The sequence below is a fragment of the Sapajus apella genome, unplaced genomic scaffold, assembly GCF_009761245.1.
Source record: "Sapajus apella isolate SASKATOON/1434 unplaced genomic scaffold, GSC_monkey_1.0 scaffold1092, whole genome shotgun sequence".
NCBI lineage: Eukaryota > Metazoa > Chordata > Mammalia > Primates > Cebidae > Sapajus > Sapajus apella.
Genome location: NW_022438018.1, coordinates 1 through 19,717, shown reverse-complemented (window position 1 = coordinate 19,717; position 19,717 = coordinate 1). Strand labels below are relative to the sequence as shown.

At 44.2% G+C, this 19,717-nt stretch overlaps 1 protein-coding gene across 1 annotated transcript; it reads right to left on the bottom strand.

Moving 5' to 3' along the window:
- Window positions 1-5,384: 5,384 nt before the first annotated feature.
- Window positions 5,385-19,486, bottom strand: TREML4 (triggering receptor expressed on myeloid cells like 4). The gene is made up of 7 exons (XM_032272803.1): window positions 19,217-19,486; window positions 18,663-18,993; window positions 18,152-18,201; window positions 17,602-17,663; window positions 10,303-10,434; window positions 8,432-9,858; window positions 5,385-6,260 (listed from the first exon to the last, which is right to left on the bottom strand). Exons 1-5 carry the CDS (start codon window positions 19,469-19,471, stop codon window positions 10,338-10,340), a joined length of 795 nt encoding a protein of 264 aa, XP_032128694.1. The 5' UTR covers window positions 19,472-19,486; the 3' UTR covers window positions 5,385-6,260; window positions 8,432-9,858; window positions 10,303-10,337.
- Window positions 19,487-19,717: the final 231 nt, after the last annotated feature.

The following is a 19,717-nucleotide window of genomic DNA, read 5'->3' as shown; positions in this document are numbered from 1 at the left end:
AGAGTGGGAACCACAGGATTCTACAATTATTCGTTTTCCATCTGCAGTGTCTTGCTCTCTATGCTTAGGTGTAAGATGTGGTCCAAGCCTTCATGACGCATAGTCTGGTAGAGAGAGAGCAGAACTGGTGTGTGGGGGTGACTCAGGGGTCAGATGGGGGGAGAAAGCTGCCCGGGGTCCCTCCACCCATCTGCCCAACCCAAGCTCAGCACTGATTCTTCTGATAATTTCACTCAGAGCCTTCCACAAACACACACATTAAAAAAACTTTACCACAGAGTAGAGAATAGAGAGCACACATTTTAGAGTCAAAATAAACAAGGATTGAAACCCTGTTTCTACCACGTAACAGTGTGATTGGGGCACCTGTTTGTTACCGAAATATCAAAACAGACACTTGACAGACACAGAAATATCTCTGTTTCTGTATCAGTCAAGAGAGAATAGCACCACACCGCTCACAGGTTGCCATGACAATTCTGCCCTGGTCAGTGCTTTGCACACTGTGGGTGCTCAATGCATGCTTCCTTTTCCCACATGCAGCGGATTCCCAGTTCCCTCAGTGGAACCCAGAGCTGTGACAGTCAAGGGCCCAGAACCCAGGACATCTGTCCCGCTTCCCACCCAGCAGCCACTAGAGCTGAGGCTCTATGTGAGACAGCGCCCTCTCTGAACATCCCTCTGTTCCTTGCAAACTAAACAGAACGATCCAACTCCATTACTTGGTGGATGAGCCTAGAATTTCTTAGCACAGGAGAGACCCCTTTCTGCCCTGGCAGTGGGAAGCTGTTTCTCTACCTCTGGGAGGTGCAGAGGTGGGTGACCTTGGGATGGGTCTCCAGGGCACTGTGTTCATGTGTGCCTACAGCTCCCACCCTTCTTACCGGCAGTGGTGAGTGAGTTTTGCCAACACCCACTATGCCCAGAACTGAACAGGAAGTGGTAACTTGGTTGCTATGGCAATAAGTGGGCAGAAATGGGTGAGGTCCCTCAAGGAGCATTGGTATATGTAAGGTGGAAAAGGCGTTCAGAGATTGGTCTCTTCAGGACAGAGGCAGGGACAGGATGTGCCATCAGCAGTTCAAGAAAAATGCTCAAATTCAGTTCAAAGCACTCATGATGCAATGACTGCTGTCATACCTAAACAGGGCTTCCTGACAGGCCAAGCCGAGATGGCTATTTGTGTGAGGAAATAAAGTGACTCTGCTTTGAAGCCTGAGGAAGCCTAGGAGATAAAGGGGCCAACACAGAGAGAGTCCAGAGCTTTATCTTAGCCTGGGAGGCCTGGATTAGCTTTGCCTGGGGCCCGATCTTAGTGTAAAGAACTACTAAGTCAGCACTAATCTCCTCCTTCCCCAACCCACAAAACACTACACAAGAAAATTGCAGGTAAGGAGGGTTAGATAAAAGGCCCTGTGCTCCTGCCTCTGTTCCCACTCCCTCCTCCACGAGGCAGCCCCTTCTCCCCTCACCTGAGACGCAGCCCTGTGGCCACGGCAGCAGCAGTAGCAGCAGCAGCAGGAGTGCAGGGACCATGGCTCCATCCAGCTGGGCAGTCACAGGCCCAGCAAGGGGCCAGCGCACCTCGGGGATCCAAGGTGAGGGCCCAGCCGACACAGGACGTGCCACCTGGGCCTGCCAGGGAAGGACCTGGGGTTCTAAAAGTGAAGATACCCATTTAGGGAAGTGAGGCAGTGTGGGACCCACTGCCCCCAGCCGACCGCAGGAGCCCATAGAGCCTATCGCAAGGGCAAGGGCGGTGCTGGCTGCTGTTTCCGCCCTTTTCCTCGGAACTTCAGGCAGGTGTGGCTGCTCCACCCAGTATGCGGGCCAAGCCCAGGGAGGGCCAACAGTCAGGGGGCTCCTGGCCCTCCCCAGCCTCCCCCAGGAACTGGTCCCTAGGATCCAGCTATGGGGTTGAGGTGAGGCTTCTGGAACCTCAGGTATAGACTTTCCTGGAATCTTCCGGGCTGAGAGACCCAGCAGTAAAGGCTCTCAGGCTGAGATGGAGCATCTCAGACCCTAGTTTCTTACATACACACAGTCACAGGGAAGTTCGTGTAAGCTCTCATTCATTCATTCATTGCAGATGCATTCTTTCTGTTCCTTCCTCTCTCTCTCTCCCAGGTTCCTGGCTTCTCAGAACAGTCACTTGTGTTGACTGTTGCAAATAACCTCTTACATGCTCACTTGAAATCTTACTTTTGTCAAGGGGAAAAAAATCCAAATTGGAAGGCTCAGGGCATAAAGTTTGAGTAGAGGGAGGGGCTTCTGTACTCTCACACATGAGTGTGTGCACATGCACTCACACTCATACAATCTTACTTTCTCTTTTATTCACTTTCGCACAAACACACACACACATGCACACATGCCCATGCACAGTCTCACACATACCCCAGCGGCCCCTCCTCTGCCCTACCCCTGCATCTCCTGTCTCTATCCCTCTCTCTGCCTCTCCTCCTGTCGTCTCTACTCACCACCAGCTCCCTCTACACTCCTAGTCCCTCCCACAGGCTTCCTAAAGCCACCGCAGGGCTTCCCCTCATCCACCTCACCTCAAGAGCCCTTTCTTCCCGTGCCTCCAGCCTCCGTCAGCACACAGGCAAGCCCCCTCCACTTCCTCCTGCTCAACCCTATCTCGCCTGTACAGCCAACAGCTCCGGTGGAAATGACCCAGCACTTGGCCCAAGACCTCACCCTTCACTTATCCCAAGGCCTAGAGTCAGAAGCATCGATTTCTGATGTTCAGTAGCTGTTTCATCTGCTCCTTCAGTGTGCGGGAGTCCAGTTGGACCCCCATGGTTATGTATGCTCCCCCTACTCACCAGTGCTACGTTTCTACTCCTTAGATGGGACTGTCAAAAAGTAAAATGAGGCACAATAAAATTTTAAACGGATTATTTGAGCGAACAACAATTCATGAATCAGGCAGCTCCAAACAGAACAGGCGGAGGAGCTCCACTGGCGGGACACAAGGGGAAGGCTCCCACAGGACAAGTAAAGTGAAGAAAATATTTAATTGGTTACCGTTATACAGTTCCCCTATTTGCCCTAGCCTGTTGGAAAGACCCTACTTATTTATATAAGTTCATTGGCTTCTTCTGACTGGTGGAGCTTAAGTCCTGTTCTTCCTTAATATACACATTTACAAGAAATAGCTCAAGTTAAGTTTCACTGATGTTTGCAAATCAAGCAAGGTTGAGGTCACTTATGAGGCCTGGCTGATTTTGTCTGCTCAGGGACTCTTCAGGCCTGGTCTCCATTTCCATTAATTTTAACAGGACTCAAAGCAAAAAGTCCTCAAGCTTGCATGGCCACAATCTTAAACTGACCTTGAACCCCCAAACCCCAAGCAAAGAATTTTATCTAGACTAACCCTAAACTTTTATAGTCTCTCCACTCATTCATTCATTTGTTCATTCCCACAACCTTACTGCTATGCATGGGGCTTGGTAGGCACTGGGGACATGGGAATGAGATACAGTCGCATGGCTACAATCTTAAACTGATCTGGAACCCCCAAACCCCAAGCTAAGAATTTTATCTTGACTAACCCTAAACTTCTATAGTCTCTCCACTCATTCATTCATTTGTTCATTCCCACAACCTCATTGCTATGCATGTGGCTTGGTAGGCACTGGCGGCACGGGAATGAGATACAGTTGTCACTTGAGACCTCTCCGCTTACAGATGTGTTTTGTTTTCCTTTTTCACCCTTCCTTTTTCAATGTTTCCCACCCAGTACTCAGAACATCCTGAACTCCCTAAGTTCTGAGGCCGTCTCCCTCCCTAACATACACAGTATGCTCCTTCATCCCTTCCCCCACCAGAAAAGTAAGTTGCTTCAGGAGTGAGGATTTTTCTGTTGTGGGACTTCGAGTGCCTGGGATCTGTGCTTCTATGAAACTCCTGCAGTGTGCCCAGCACTGAGCCAGCGATCATCAAAAGTGTGACCCTTGGGATCACTGTGCTGATGCGGGTGGAAGGAATCAAACACTCACTCACTGATCGGGGAAGTATGCACTGGATTCAACCTCTCTTGAGAGAGATTTGGAAGCATTTGTCAAAATCGTTAAAAATATGTATGTATTAGACTTTTACATCCATCATTTGATTTAACGCAGCAGTGTATTTTGCCTTTATATTTATTTTTCCCATGAAAAAATTAAGGTCTGATCGACATAGAGTACTAATTACCCTTTTTAATGAACAGTTCTGAAAGTTCTAGAGACTTGTATCCAATGCCATAATGGAGACAGAGGAGACTGCCGTCATCTCCAAAAGCTTTCCCCTGCCCCCTGTTAGTCTTCCCTTCCATCCCAAACACTGATCTGGTGGGGTTTTTTCCTATCGTTTCTCTCTTTCCAGAATGGAAATAGGACGGTATGAAGAACTTTCTGTTGACTTCTTTTGATGAAGTCCAACATGTAATTTTTGTGGATCATATTTTTATGTCATATCTGATAAATCTTTGCTTAACTCAGGGTCACGATTATTTTTTCAACAGTTCTGTGAGATGTAATTCACATAATACAATACTGACCCTGCTGGGTACAGTGGCTCATGTCTGTTATCCCAGCAATTTGGGAGGCCGAGGTGGGAGGATCATGTTAGGAGTTTGAGACCAGCCTGAACAACATGGAGAAACCCCGTCTCTACTAAAAATACAAAAATACAAAAATGCATCATTTTGGGCTCCTGTAATCCCAGCTACTCGAGAGGCTGAGGCAGGAGAATCGCTTGAACCCCAGAGGTGGAGGTTGTGGTGAGCTGAGATTGCACCACTGCACTCCAGCCTAGACAAGAGCAAAACTATGTGTCAAGAATAAATAAATAAATAAAATAAATTTGACCCATCTAGAGCATACAATTCAGTGGTTTTCAGTATATTCACTGTGTTGTACAACTAACACCACAATCCAATTTTACAGCATCTTTATGTCCCCCCAAAGAAACCCCATGCCCACTGGCAGGCACTCCCTGTATCAGTTTCCTATTACTGCAGACTTGGTGGCTTAAAGCAATGGGACGTGATTATCTCACCGTTCTGAAGGCAGAAGTCTGAAGTCAGTCTCACTGTATTGCCATCAAGATGTCGACAGGGCTGCAGTCTCTCCAGAGACTCTAGGGAAGAATTCGTTCCTTGCCTTTCCAGCTTCAGGTAGCTGCCAGCATTTTTTTTGGTTTCACTGTTTTACTCCAGTCTTCAAGGCCCCCATCTTCAATCTTGCTCTGCTCCAACTTCACATCACTTTCTCCTGTTTGTGTTCAAATCCCCCTCTGCCTCTCTTACATAAGGATACACGTGATTGCATTCCGTGCCCATCTCCGTAATCTCCCCATCTCAAGATGTTTAACTCACTCAAATCAGCAAAGATCCCTTTTTTTTTTTTTGCCATATGAGGTAACAATCACAGGTTCCAGGGACTAGGACACAGATTTTTTTGGTCAACAGTTCACAGTTTATGGACACAGATATTTTTTAAGAAGCCATTTATTTATCAGCTTACCACAGTCATCGTTCCTGCAGTTCCAGGCAACCACCAATATTTTTTTGCCTTTATAGATTTATCAATTCTGGACATGTCATGAAAACGTATTTGAATAATATGTGTTCCTTGTGACTGGATTCTTTCACTTAGCATAACGCTTTCCAGGCTTGTCCATGTTGTAGCTATACTTGTGCTATAGGTTGTATTAGTACCTCACTCCTTTTAAAGGCTGAATAATATTCCACTGAAGGGATACCTATGTTTCTCGTTTACCATTTGTCAGTTGACAGCTATTTTGTTTCTACTGTTTAGCTGTTAGAAACAGTCTTACTATGACTATTCCTGCATAAGTTTTCATGTGGACATGTGCGTTTTTATTTCCCTTGAATACATAACCAATAGTAGAACTACTGGATCATATGGCAACTCTATTTTTTTAACATTTTTAAGAACTACCCAATAGTTTTCCCAAGTGGCTACAACTTTTACACCCTCTCCAGCGATGTATGAGTGTTCTCCTTTCTCTACAATCCCTCCAACACTTGTATTGGCTTTCTGTTTATAGCCATCCGGTAGATGTGCCTAAGTTTTGAATTGTAGTTACCTAATGACTAATGATATTGAGCATCTTCACCTTGAGCATGTACAACGTGCTCATTTGCATATCCTTGGAGAAATGCTTCTTCAATTGGGTTGTCTTTTATAGCATTTGCACAACGTTGTGCCACATTTTTCTGGCTTCCATTGTTTCAGGTGAGAAATTCACTACAATTCGAATTGGCATTCCTTTATAAATGATTATTTCTCTCTGTCAGTTTTTAAGGTATTTTCTTTGTCTTCACTTCTCAGAAGTTTATTTATGCTGTGTCTTGGTGTGTATTTCTTTGGGCTTATTATATCTGGGATCAAATCAGATTCTTGGATTTGTAGCTTTAGGTCTGTGGCCAAATTCGATTAGTTTGGACATTTCTTTGAATACATTTTCAGTCCCACATTTTTTTCTCCTTTCCTTCTGGGACTCTGATGATGCCAAGGTTAGCATTTACATTAATGTCCCATGGACAGCTGAGGTTCTGTTCATTTATTTTCAGTGTGTTTTCTCTTTGATCAGACTGAGTCAATTTTCTCAGTCTGCCTTCCAGTTAGCTAGCTACACCCTCTCTCATCTCCCCTCTCCTATGGAGTCCATGTAGTGAGCTTCTAATTGCAGTTATTGTCGTTTTTAGTTCCCACATATTTTTTTGTTATTCCCAGAAGAAGAAAAAAAGAGTAAATGGAGCAGAGGAACTATTAATATTTGAAAAAACCGTACCAAGGATTTTTCAGAATTAAACCAATATCTACGACATCAGATCAAATGTGTTCAGAGAATACACATTTGGATAATATAATGAATCATTGAATATCCCATACTAAACACATTATAATAAGAATTCAAAGAGAAAATTATTAGAATGTTCCAGAGATAAGAGAGGTCAGTAAAGATGAATAACCAACAGATTTCTATAAGACATTTCCATAGCAACACTAAGAGGTTAAGAAAACAATGAAATATGTTCAAAATTTTGAAGAAGTATATGTCTTTTACATGCTAACGTACGACACAGAATTTGCCACCCACTTGAAAATTATGGTTAAGAAATCTATGACAAATTTGAGGCTAAGAATGTTAAGATAAAAGAGTTAAAAGTTATAACCAAATGCTAGTCTTAGCACCTGATTGAGGGAGATGTATTTTTGTTTAGTCCACTTTTATGCCACTACCAAAGTTCTTTAAGTGAAGCTCAATATTTCCATACTGTAAGGGAACCCGTCCCCATCTGCTGCAGTTGTATAAGTTCAATAAATCGAGAAAGGATTGGGTTCAGTCACATACCACTGAAAACCAAATAGCAGTGGCTTCAGCACACAAACGTTTGTTTTTAGGTATCATTTTAATTATAAAAATTACCAAGCATACACAAAAGTATCTCGCAAAAAAGAGATAATCGACCAGGCATGGTGGCTCACACCTGTAGTCCCTGCACTCTGGAAGGCCAAGGTGGGTGGATCACTTGAGGTCAGGCGTTCGAGACCAGCCTGGCCAACATGATGAAGCCTCATCTTTACTAAAAACACAAAAAATTAGCCAGGCGTGGTGGTGACTGCCTGTAATCCCAGCTACTAGGAGTCTGAGGCAGGAGAATCGCTTGAACCTGGAAGGCAGATGCTACAGTGAGCTGAGATCATGCCACTGCACTCCAGCCAGGGCAACAAGAGCAAAACTTCACAAAAAAAAAAAAAAAAAAAAAAGAGAGAGAGGGAGATAATCATACATATAGACCCCATTTAGCATCACTCAGCTACATTTATTCTTGCCTTCCTTTTTTTTAAATTGGCAATACCATTTTATACATGGTGCTGTGTACTTCACATAGACCACAGAAAACATATAATCTCTAGTATCTAGATTCATGTTTTGGGCAACATCGCTGGCAGCATTATTTAGATATCTGAGATCCTAAAACCCAGCTGAGGCCACCTGGGTATAAGTCCTAAAGGAAGTCTCACCTGATTCCACCGGAGAACATGATGAACAATATTTGTCACAGCATTGTTTGGATATTGAGAAGTGAAGGCAAAATAGCACATGCGGCCTGAGTTCTGAATGATACAGTGTGGGATATGTGCACAATGGAATAAGCACTGAAAAAGTGGGCTGTATATATATACCCAGGAAGGAGCAAAACAAATACATGAACAAGGTCTATCACAATTTCTTATATCTAAGTTAAAATACAGCCACACGAAAAAAAAATACTGCGTGCTTTACAAGAATGTATTCAAATTTAAGGTTACATATCAAATGCATTAGAGTGCTTGCTCAGAAGGGAAGGCAAGTGGAAATAGGGAAGGAGGATTTAAAAAATAAAGAAAGCAAAAGTGTTGCCTCTCACAGATAGATGATGGTCACGTGGCAGGAGCTGAGATATACATGAAGAGACTTCCATTTGATGCCTTTATTAGTCCATTTTCATACTGCTCTGAAGAAACACCTGAGACTGGGTAATTCATAAAGAAAAAGAGGTTTGATGGACTCACAGTTCCACGTGGTTGGGTAGACCTCACAATCATGGAGGCAGGTGAAGGAGGAACAAAGGCACATCTTACATGGTAGCAGAAAGCATGGAAGAACAGGAAGGGAAAACCTACCTCCATGATTCAATTACCTCCCACCAGGTCCCTCCCACAACATGTGGGGATTATGGGAGCTACGATTCAAGATGAGAGACTTGGATAGGGATGCAACCAAACCATAGCAATGCCCTTCCCCAAAAAGAGCAAAAGAAAATGGTACTTCCTTTACAGTAGCCTTCTTTAGGGCTGGCATTCAGCTTATGCACTGGTACCCCAAATTGGTTGTTCATGGTGGACCCCCATTCTGAGTGGTCAATCCCAGCCTTGCTAGATGTTACCTGGTTGAAAAATGACTGTGCCTCTTCTTCACAGATATGTGCTCCTTTTTTTTCCCTAAAACATTTATCTGTTACTCAACATCAATAATGCTAGTTCAGCTTGATTTTTCACTTTTAGGCTATGAGTCTCCTCACATGTTAAACAAACAGATTTTTGGCCCCTAATGATAAGATTCCATTGGATGTTCTGGTCCTGTTTTAGGCTGCTGAATTGACTGCTCTCATCATTTGAACACATCTGATTTTTTCTTTTACTTCTAGAACTTCCTCAGTTTCCAGTCTGCTAATTACAGCCTTTCTTAGTTTCAATTTTATCATTTATTTTTAAGTCACTTCTCTCTCATTTAGGATACCTGGGGTGGGGGGAGGGGAAGAGGATACATCTGTTCTCTTGCTCAGTTGCACCTGACACATTTCAGTTCAGAGGCTGAATTTAATTAAGCACAAAAGGAAAGTCATAGGACTCTCAGGCAGAGCACAGGCAACAAACAGGGAAAATGTGAGGCATCCTGGAGACCTGCTGAGGTGGGGCTGAGAGAACCACAGAATGCTGGAGAGGAGGAGCCGGGCGCAGCTGAAGATGCTGAGCTGGGCATTGACCAGGATGCAGAAACCCCCGCCAGGGTCTTCCCAATGGCAGAAGTCAGGGCAGCGAAAGTAGATGTAAGAGGGCTCAGTGCAGGGGTGAGAGGTCACCACTAGGGAGATCCGGGGCTGAAAGTTCTCTCCAACGGGCTTGGCATTGGCCCTTCCTCATGGGAAGGTGGGACCTGATGCTTAGGGTGGCTCCCAATAGCTAGACGGGGAAAGAACTGGGATTCATCCTGGATCCATGCTGTGGCTCACACGCCCAAGGGCCCTGGGGCAGGGCTGGGCTGGGACAATCAGAAACCTCCATCACTGCTGTCCTGAGATGGGATGAGAGCAGGAAAGTCAGGAATGGAAGTGATGCTCTCCCCGACCCTCTTTTCTGCCCCTTTGTTTCACCCTGTTCCTGTCACCTGTTCTTCCTCTATCCCTCCTTTCTCCCTGTCACCTGCTTCCTGCCCTGCCCCCTTCTGCCTCCTAAACCTTCTACCCAGGCACTCTCAGCTTTGTTCTTCTGGCTTTGTTCCTCTCAGGACAAAGACAAAGGCAGAGCCCTGGGATGGGACTCCTGGAAACCCTCTGTCTTTTTCTAAGGTCTCTGTCTTCAAGAAGGCAGAGATTGCAAGGAAACACATATTAAAATTGTTCTCAGCTGTCATTTTTCCTGCCTTTCTGATCTGGCTGCTTCTTCCTAACCATCTTTCTAGAAACAGAATCTGGCTCCATCTCCATTGCTCCCCAGGCCAAACCCAGGCCCCACTCACCAGTGGCACTTGCAGGTCAGGAGCACAAACGGGACTCACAGCATCAGCCCCATGGCCAGGAGGAGTCCACACAGCACAAAGATCAGGAGTCTGGGGCCAGCTGAGCCAAGGCAGAGGGGAGCCCTTGATTTCCTGCAGCAGGGAAGGAGAAAAGAGGATGGACTTGGGCCAGGATGTCACCTGCTCCTGCAGTGTCCCTAAAGCAGGCCCCTTGTGGCTGTAGCTGTTTGTATAAGGGCCCACCCTGAATTGACTGTGACACAGGGGTGTGGGGCAGGAGTCGCAGAGGTCTCTGGGACTGAGAGGAGACCTGGTCAGAAGGAACCTCAAAGTCTTGAGTGGAGGAAAATGCTGGCCAGGGAAAGACAAGGGATTACAGTTTAGGGAAGGGGAGGGATAGAGCCAGGGGAGCGGGAACTCTCCCTAATCAGGTCAGGTAGGACAGGACCATCAGGAGTCTCTTAGGAATCAGAGCCAAGTGCATCGTCAAGACCAGCCAGATATCACACCTGAAGGAATGAGGCCCAGAGACTGCACAGGACCTGACCAGACCCTTACAAGCAGTGACAGAGCACAGACCTAGACCTCCTGTCTGCTGATCCCAGGGATCCTCCCAGGTACCCTCTGTGTGGCCCCCACTCCTGGCCTAACTAGCTCTGATTCTGGGACTTCCCTGTCCCAGCAAATCTGCTTTTCTCTTGTGGCCTTAGCAGCTTCCTGCTTCAGGATTATTACATGGTAAAGCCAGTGAGCTCTTTTTATATTCACGTTTTTATGATTGACTTAGCCAGTTATGTATCTCCTTTTTTATTTTGTATAATTTTAGAGTAAGTTTTTCAAGTTCTTTGCAAATGTAAACAAGTTGTGTTTGGGATTACATTGAAAGGCTTTTTAATTTGAGGGAAATTGATGTCTCTACAATGTTACTGCCTCTTCCAAAGTCCTGTATTATTTCTATTTATTCAGATCACCTGTCATTTTTTAGCATTTTATACTTTTCTCCAAATAGGTCTTGCTTAAATTATTCTTTCTAGAAGCTTAATGATTTTGTCACTGTAATGAAAACTGTCTTATTTTCCTAAATGATTATTCCTTATAGAGGTCTCCTTGTGATGTTTATTTGTTGCTTTTGTAACTGGCAGCCTTGCTAAACTCTCTTGTGAAATCTAACAGTTTGTTGTTTCTCCTTCTTTTTCTGGGTAGATGATCCCGTCATCTGCCAGTCACGACAGTTTTTCCCTCTTCTTGTCTCATCTTCTTTCCTGTAACCTGCTTTCCTTTCCTTCAAGCATCGATCAGAACCTCTAATATTATAGAAGACATTAATAGTAGCTGTGGAAATCCTTAATTTGAGTTTATGCTTTCTCTACTAAATAATGTTTATGGTGATCATTGGTGTACAACCTTTACCAAGTTATCTGTTCTTATTTCTATTTTATAAGAGCTTTTTCATATGACATAATGTGCTGAAGGTTCCCAAATGCATTTTGTGCATCAGTTGACTTTTTTCCTGTAGTTTATGAATTTAGTTTACTTATATTAATAAATGATTTAATCCAAGATCACTTACATTAGTAAGTAACCTAATCTAAGATTAGATTTTCTGAAGTTGAAGAATCCTTTCTGTTTTGTGAGAAAACCCTACTCAATCGTAATACAGTCTTCGTTTTGATACACTGTTGAATTCAGTTGGCTAATGATAATTTGTGAATTGACTCCATGTGCCTCAGAGAAATGGACCTATAATTTAGTTTTCTTGTATCCCCCTTAACTGGTTTTGAGACTTTGATGACACTAGCCCCTTCAAATGACCTGGGCCATTTCTGCTTCTCTTCTATTTTCTGCAACATCTTGTATGAAATATCAACCAAATGTTTCTTAAAAGATTGTGTTGCCTGTGAAACCATGTGAGTCTTGAATTTTCTGTGAGGATGATGCTTATCTAATATTTCAGTTTTCTTATTTATTAGTATACTGAAATCTGTTTCTTTTTGTGTTAGTCTTCGCAGTTCATGTTTTTAGAAATTTGTGCATTTCTAAGATTTAAAACAGCAAGATTTTGTTCAGAATGCTGGATACAACGAGTTCTAAATTTCTTTTCAAAGAATCAGTATGTCAGTATGTTCAGTTCTTTGTCCTTCATTTTAAAGTTTAACTTCCTCGTGCGTTCAGTGAACAACCATTTTCACCAGTTCTAATCAGTAGTTTACATCTGTTCCCCTAATCCCCTGCTCCATCCTGACTCATCCAGGTCACCTGCTCCATCCTGACTCATCTCGGTCACCTGCTTTGACCTGAGTCACCCCTGCTCACCTGCTCTGACCTGAGTCACCTTTAGTTACCTGTTCCATAACCAGTTTTCCCGCCACTCACTCACCCTACCATTCTGGCTCATACTCCTGCTCTCATTAAAATACCCAATCGGAATTACCTTAGACCGTGTGGTCTAACCCTGGCCAATTGGGGAACAAAGCAGCAGTAGGGGCTACCTGCATCAAGTATAAGAACCCCTTCACCTCCTTTGTCCAGGTGTGTGCTGGCCATTGCTCCATCTAGGAGATGCACCTTTCTATAGCAGTAAATTGCCTTGCTGACAGAATTTATATTTGAGTGCTACTTCTTTCATGGCACGTAAAATTTACATGTAACACTAATTTATTTATTTTAAAATCTCTATAGAATGAATGCATGGTTATATTCTTTTTTTCCTTCAATTTCTTATCATCATCTCCTTTTCTCTTCATTTGTCTTGACAACAATATGGCTATCTTTTTAAACTTTCAAAGAATGAATTATGACTTTCTTTGATCTTCATTTCCAACTATTTAATTTATTTCAGCTGTTACCATGATTCTCTCCCTCCTTTATGATTCTTTGGGCTTGCTCTGCTGCTCATGTTCCATCTTCTTAAGATGCTTCCTTAGCTCATTAATTGGAAAACTTTCATGTTTTCCAACAAATGTATTCAAAGCTACTAATTGCTCTCCAATATTAACTATGCCCCATACTTTTTGATATGTAGTGGTCATATATCAAAATATATTTTATTACATACTTAATAATTCACATATGAATGTATTAATAATTAGTTTGAAAAGTACTATTTTATCTTTACTTCTCTTATGCATTCCTTTTTTTTTTTTAATTTTTTTTTTTATAAGATGGGTTTTCACCATATTGGTCAGGCTGATCTTGAACTCCCGGCCTCAGGTGATCCACCCGCCTTGGCCTCCAAAGTGCTTGGATTATAGGCGTGAGCCAACACTCCCAGCCCTCTTATGCATTCCTAATGTCATTGCGTTAGGTTTGGAGAATATATTCTGTGTCATATTGATTCTCTGAAATTTCTTCACACTTCTTTTATGTCTTCATACAAGGTGTCCTTTTGTAAATACACTCCATGTACTTTATGGAATGTATACTATCTGTTTTTAATTATGGAGAGGGTTATAAACATGTATTAGTACTTATGCACAGTTTATATAATATCTATTCATGAATACTGTATTTTATAAAACATATGTAATATGTTTATATAGTTTAGAACACTTTTCAATCTTAAACTACATGTTTACATATTTGAAAATATTTATTTAAAATTATAATTTATTACATATTTATCCTATATTCTTGTACATCTGATTATATATATATATATATAACATATTTATAAATATTATATGATGGCATAGTACCTGGAATTCATTAGTTATTTGGCTTAGAACTTAAACCCCCCTATTTGGTTTTGTCTCATTGGACTTTGTTCTTCTGAGAGGTATGTGAGCCTCCAACTACAATAGCTAATATTTACTTCTTGCATTTCTCATAGTGTTGCTTCATACATCTCATGGCCAAAATTTAGGCCCTCATATGTTTAGGATGGCTCTATTTTCACATTCAAGTGCATCTTTCATCAGTATATATTACATATGTTTGTCTATTTTATAGACAAATGTATAGACATAATATTTTACCTTAAATTCTATTTCGTTCAATATTAAGAGTGCCAGAACAGTTTATTTTGTTTCCTAATAGTAAAATATATTTTTCTGACTTTTTCAACTTTTTAAGATCTTTTTGTAAGTGAATCTATCTCTTATAACATTGCAATTTTTAAAACTCAAACGGTGTCTCTGTCCTTATTTTGTGAGTTTAATCCACTTAAATTTATTAGAATTGCATTTATGTTAGGACTTAATTCTACCTTTTTATTTCCTATTTTCATTTATTGTGCTTAATTTTTTTTTTTAATTTGCATCGAACTTTCCTTTGGCTAGGGTTTCATTTTGCTGGATGAAAGGATAGACATTCTCTTAATGTAAACTGAAGACTCATATCTACATTGATTTAATACAGTTGCTACATTGAGCTTGTCTCATGAGACAAGTACCCAACCATCCTTTCATGGGCTTCTAGTGTGTACTTCTTACCCCATGTTGATATTGTCTAGTACAGGGGTTCCCAACCCCTGAGCCACAGACCGGTACCAGTTCCCGGCCTGTTAGGAATCAGGCCACATGGCAAGAGGTGTGTGGTGCACAAGTGAGAGAAATTTAATCTGTATTCACAGCATCTCCCCATCATGTGCATCACTGCCTGATCTCTAACTTCTGTCAGAGCAGTGGTGGCATTAGATTCCACAGTAGCACAAACCCTATTGTGAACTGCACATACCAGGCATCTAGGTTGTACGCTCCTTATGAAAATCTGTCACTGTCTCACATCACCCCAACATGAGACCGTCTAGTTGCAGGAAAACAAGCTCAGGGCTCCCACAGATCCCACATTACGGTGAGTTGTATCGTTACCTTATTATTTACTGCAATGTAATAATAATAGAAATAAAGTGCACAACAACAATAATGTGCTTGAATCATCCTGAAATCATCCCACGGTCCTAGTCATAGAGAACTTGTCTTCCGCGAAGCCAGTCCCTGGTGCCAAAAAGGTTGGGGATCACTGGTCTAGAATGTTATTTTTCAATGATCGTGAATGTATTTTCTCTTGTTCTTCATTTTGCTCTTAGCTGCATTTTCTATGAATAAAAAAAGGTAAAAATAAACTTTGTCAAGACGCTGGGTACACCTCTTGCAGCATCTCCAGGGGTTATTTTTCATCCTAGCCGAGTCCTTCCTCCAGGACCGTTTTCAGTTGGGATCTTTGCATGTGGCTAACCTTTTGAAGCCTTGAGAATCCAGAAGTTTTATGATTTCACGATGGAGTGACAATTTGGCTGAATGCAAAACACTAGATACAAAGTTTTTCTCTACCAATTTAGAAATATTACTCAATTGTCTTCCTACCTATAGTGTTCCTCTTAAGAACTCAGAGAGAAATCTCATCTTTTTGCTTTGTAGGTGATTTGAAACCCTTCAGATGTTTTCTGTCTATTTTTCATGTTCTCTCCTTTTACATAATGGGTCTAGAGGTGTGTGTGTGTGGGGTGTGTGTGTGTGTGTGTGTGTGTGTGTGTGTGTGTTTGCTGTTTTCCCCTATTTGGCAGCATATGATCTTTCTCAGTGTGAGGTCTTTTCTTCTTCTACAGTTTTAAAAACTTCCCTAGATTCTTTATTCAAATATTTCTTTCTTTCATCCTTTATCTCCCACGGGTTCTTGATACTCATCGGTTAATACATCTTCTTTTCTCATCACTTCTGCTAACTTCTCTTTAATGTTTAAATCTCCAAAGCTTTCCAGGACCTTCCATGAGAATTCCTCACTCTTCTTACAGCTCACTGACCAGCCATCTTTTATCACACGTGCTGTGGTCAATAATACTTTTTAGAACTAGGTTTACCATTTGGCTTTTCTTTTCCAATGGATCTTCCTCATGATCCACATAGTTCATGTCTCCCCTCGCCCCTTTAGCCAGATGATCATAGGTACTTAGAGTTCCCATGGGATGGGCAGTTCCCACAGTTCTGCTTCACAGGTTTCTATTGTTGGATGTGTTGTCATTCTTTTAAGGCGTGCTTCTATTAAGAAGCCTAGTTATTTTGGCTCATGAACTCAGATTCCACGGGGCGTATTAGACACAGATCTGGTAATGGGGAAGAAAGGAAGGCTAAATCCTCTGCCCGCTGAGAGTTAAAAGTGAGAGGAAAAAGCCCTATAGCAGGCAGTCCCCAGCCTTTTTGGCACCTAGGACTTGTTTTGTAGAAGACAAATATCCCACAGACCCGGGAGTCAGGGGCTGGTTTCAGGATGATTGAAGCACATTATATTTACCAGACACTTTATTTCTATTATTATTATGTTGTAATATGTAATGAAATAATTATACAACTCCCATCATGCAGAAGCTGTGGAATCCCGGAGCTTATTTTCCTGCAGCTGGATGACCCCATCTGGGAGTGATGGGAGACAGTGACAGGTCATCAGTCATTCGATTCTCATAAGGAGCATGCAACCTAGAACCCTCATGTGCACAGTTCACAACTGTTCAAGACACTATGAGAATCTCATGCTGCCACTCATTTGACAGGAGGCAGAGCTCAGGCAGTGATGCAAACTATGAAAAAGGGCTGTAAACAAGATGAGCTTCACTGGCTCACCACTCACCTCCTGCTCCGCGGCACAGTTTCCAACAGGCTTGGGGACTCCTGCCCTAGAGTACAAGACCCTAGGGACCGCCATTAGCTGCCATGCTTGTCCTCTGGTTAGGATTTCACCTTGAAACTCCCTGACAGAGAGTCTGTTAGTAATCCACCCACCTTGGAGTTTGCAGGAGGAGAGGGCTGGGGAGCAAACGCTCTGCCAATTGGTTGTCTATTTTCGTCAATCGTCCATGACTTTTGCTGTGCTTCATGGTCCCCTGGAGCGCCTGTGACCTAGTCTATGGCAGCCTGTTCCTACAGTGAAGGGGAGGCTGTGATGGCCTCCAAACCCATGACCACAAGGATAGGAGCAGAATGTAAGAGTACTCCTTTCACCTTTCTCTTGCTGACCTCTCCGGCCACCATCTGCCCCAGGCTGTAGTCACTCTCTTCACACTCACCCTTCAACACACAAACACAGCCTCCAGATTCCACAATTTCTGGGTTCCATTTTGTCTCTTTACAGAAATTCATGCTGAACTGTCTTTTCCATGGTTCCTCCACAATTAACAACCTGCATCCTCTTCCCCTTTCCTCTCTATCAAACTTTCAGTCCTGGCCCGGGGGCTCCATAGCTGAGCCCTATGGCCCAACTCACCAGAGAAGGATCCTTGGGTGCCCTGGACCTGATTCCAAGGTTCAGGAGCTACTCGGGCCCTCTGTTCCCAAGACCTCCCTCGCAGTGGCAAAACCCCTGACCTACCTGGTCTCAGAGCCATTGACGGAGGGATGGTCAGAGGTCCCCTCTGGAGAAGTGATCAGAACAAAGAAGGACACAAAGAAGACAGTGCTTGGCCCGGGGACCAGAATAGAGAATGGGATAAGGTCCCCAAAGTATGAAAGGAATGGGAGAGGGGTCAGGGGCAGCTCCTAAGGATCCCTCAGGTCGACGGTAGCTGAGGCCTGAGATCTCTGCAACCAGTTAAAGTCAAGTCTGGCACTGTCCTCTCCATGGTGGCGGGAGGCCAGGAGCAGGAGGGCTGGGACATGTGTGCAAGGTCTTCCATATGGACTCCCCTCTGGGGACACCCACCCATCATTATGAGAATATGGAATTCTTCCTCATCACATCGGATGGTTCATGTTTCTCTCCCTAGGCGACAGGGACCCTGAAGGTAGCTTCCCACCAGCCCAGGGCCCGGGATATCAGCCCCCAAAGTCAGGCCTCCCTGGTTTCCCCTTCCCTGAATCTGTAGCTCCCAAGCTACCTGATGACCTCTCTTAAGTCCCCCCATGGGGGCTTCCAACCTATCTGTGCTTGTTGAGAGCCAGGCGAGGGTCCACACAGGAGATGTGGTTGGGACTAAAAAGAAAAGACATCAGAGAGTGACTCTCCAGGGGTCCAGAAGAGAGTGGGGTCTACCCCATACATGAGAGGAGGTAGAGGGCCCAGAGCCAGACCCTCAGGATGCCTTAGGTCAGGAGTGGCCTGTGCCTAAGATCTGCGTGCCAGAGCTGTCAGTGTGTGTGTGAAAAGAAGAGTTGTGGGTGTGCCTGTGTAACACACAGAGAGACTCAGAGTGACAGAGAGACAGTGTCTCTGTCCAGAGACCTCTGGGGGCATCTTGCCAACAGTCGGGGCCAGGATGTGCAGGGTGAAGCAGAGGTGAAAGGCTGTGTCTGGGGTAAGGATATTTGCTCCCCTCGGACCGGAGCAGAAGACCTGGCAGGATGGGAGATGATAGAGGCATGGGAAGGGGGATGACATTTCCTTCCCATCCCTGTAGGGTGGCACAGGGGAATTTCCTCAAATAAAGAGCTCACCTGGAGACACCGCCAGACTGACATTTCTGAGAACAGTGATGATGTTTTTGGAAGTGTTGTAGATTCCACACCAGTAAGAATCCGAGTCATTCTGTGTCCGTTGATTCACGGTGATGTTGAAGAAGCCAGCGTTGGGCTCGTCTGAAATTTTGTAACGAGACTGCTGAATTGCCGTCTGGGTCTTGGAGGTGGTGGCCAATAAGGTACACGTATTTGGCGACGTCTGCTGACACCAGGATTTGGGCTGATAGGGCCCTGTCTTTGGTGAGTACCGGCATTGCAGGAAGAGAGTCTGTCCTGAGTGTCTGTGAAGTTCTTCAGGCACAGCACCCTTTACCCAGGAACCTGCAGAAACAGACCCAGGTCAGAGCTGTGTAGGGACCCAATCTCCCCTCTCACAGGTTGGGAAAGGGGAGAGGGAACTAATTCTGATGCCCACAACCAGAAGAGCGTTCCCAAATGCTGTCCTCTGGTCACAGAGCCATGCTGCCCCCTGGCCCCACTCATTCTTCATTCCTCTCCTTACACCCCCTGCCCTTTTCCCTCCATGTCACCTGAGGCCAGGAGCAGCAGCACAGGCAGCAGCAGCAGGTTTGGACCCCGCAGGCCAATGCCAGCCCAAATCTGTTTCTAACAGTGGAAAGGAGAAAACGGGGAACCGTCTGAGAAGAGGGAGTCAGATGTTGGGTCGGATTCTGGCCCAGGTTCCCAGTGTCTCTGAGGTGGCACAACTGAGGAAGGTCAATGCCTTGCTGGGGAAATGTTTGGGTTGGGTGGGCGGGCTCTGAGGACCAGGGGAGGAGGGGCATCCAGGCCTGGACAGCAGCCACCAGCCATAGGCTCTGTCTCTGGGCCTGGGCACCTCCGTGCTGCCCACGCTGCTCTGCTGCCTTGCGCTGCACTTCTCCCTGTGTCCGCTGCTTTAGGCCTTGCAGCCGGCCATGCTTCTCCTCTGTTGCTGGGGGCAGCTCTCAGCCTGGCCAAGAATAAAGCTGGTGGATTGAGGGGTCATCCCTCTTCCCTTCTCTCTATGCATTTCCTATAGGTGGTCAGGG

Coding starts and splice junctions, on each gene's coding strand:
- TREML4 (XM_032272803.1), bottom strand. CDS start 19,471: ATGCCCCTCCTCCCCTGGTCCTCAGAGCCCGCCCACCCAACCCAAACA. Junction 18,994..19,216: donor GCTGCTGCTCCTGGCCTCAG/GTGACATGGAGG, acceptor TCCTGGGTAAAG/GGTGCTGTGCCTGAAGAACT. Junction 10,435..17,601: donor GTCAATGGCTCTGAGACCAG/GTAGGTCAGGGG, acceptor TCCCTGCTGCAG/GAAATCAAGGGCTCCCCTCT.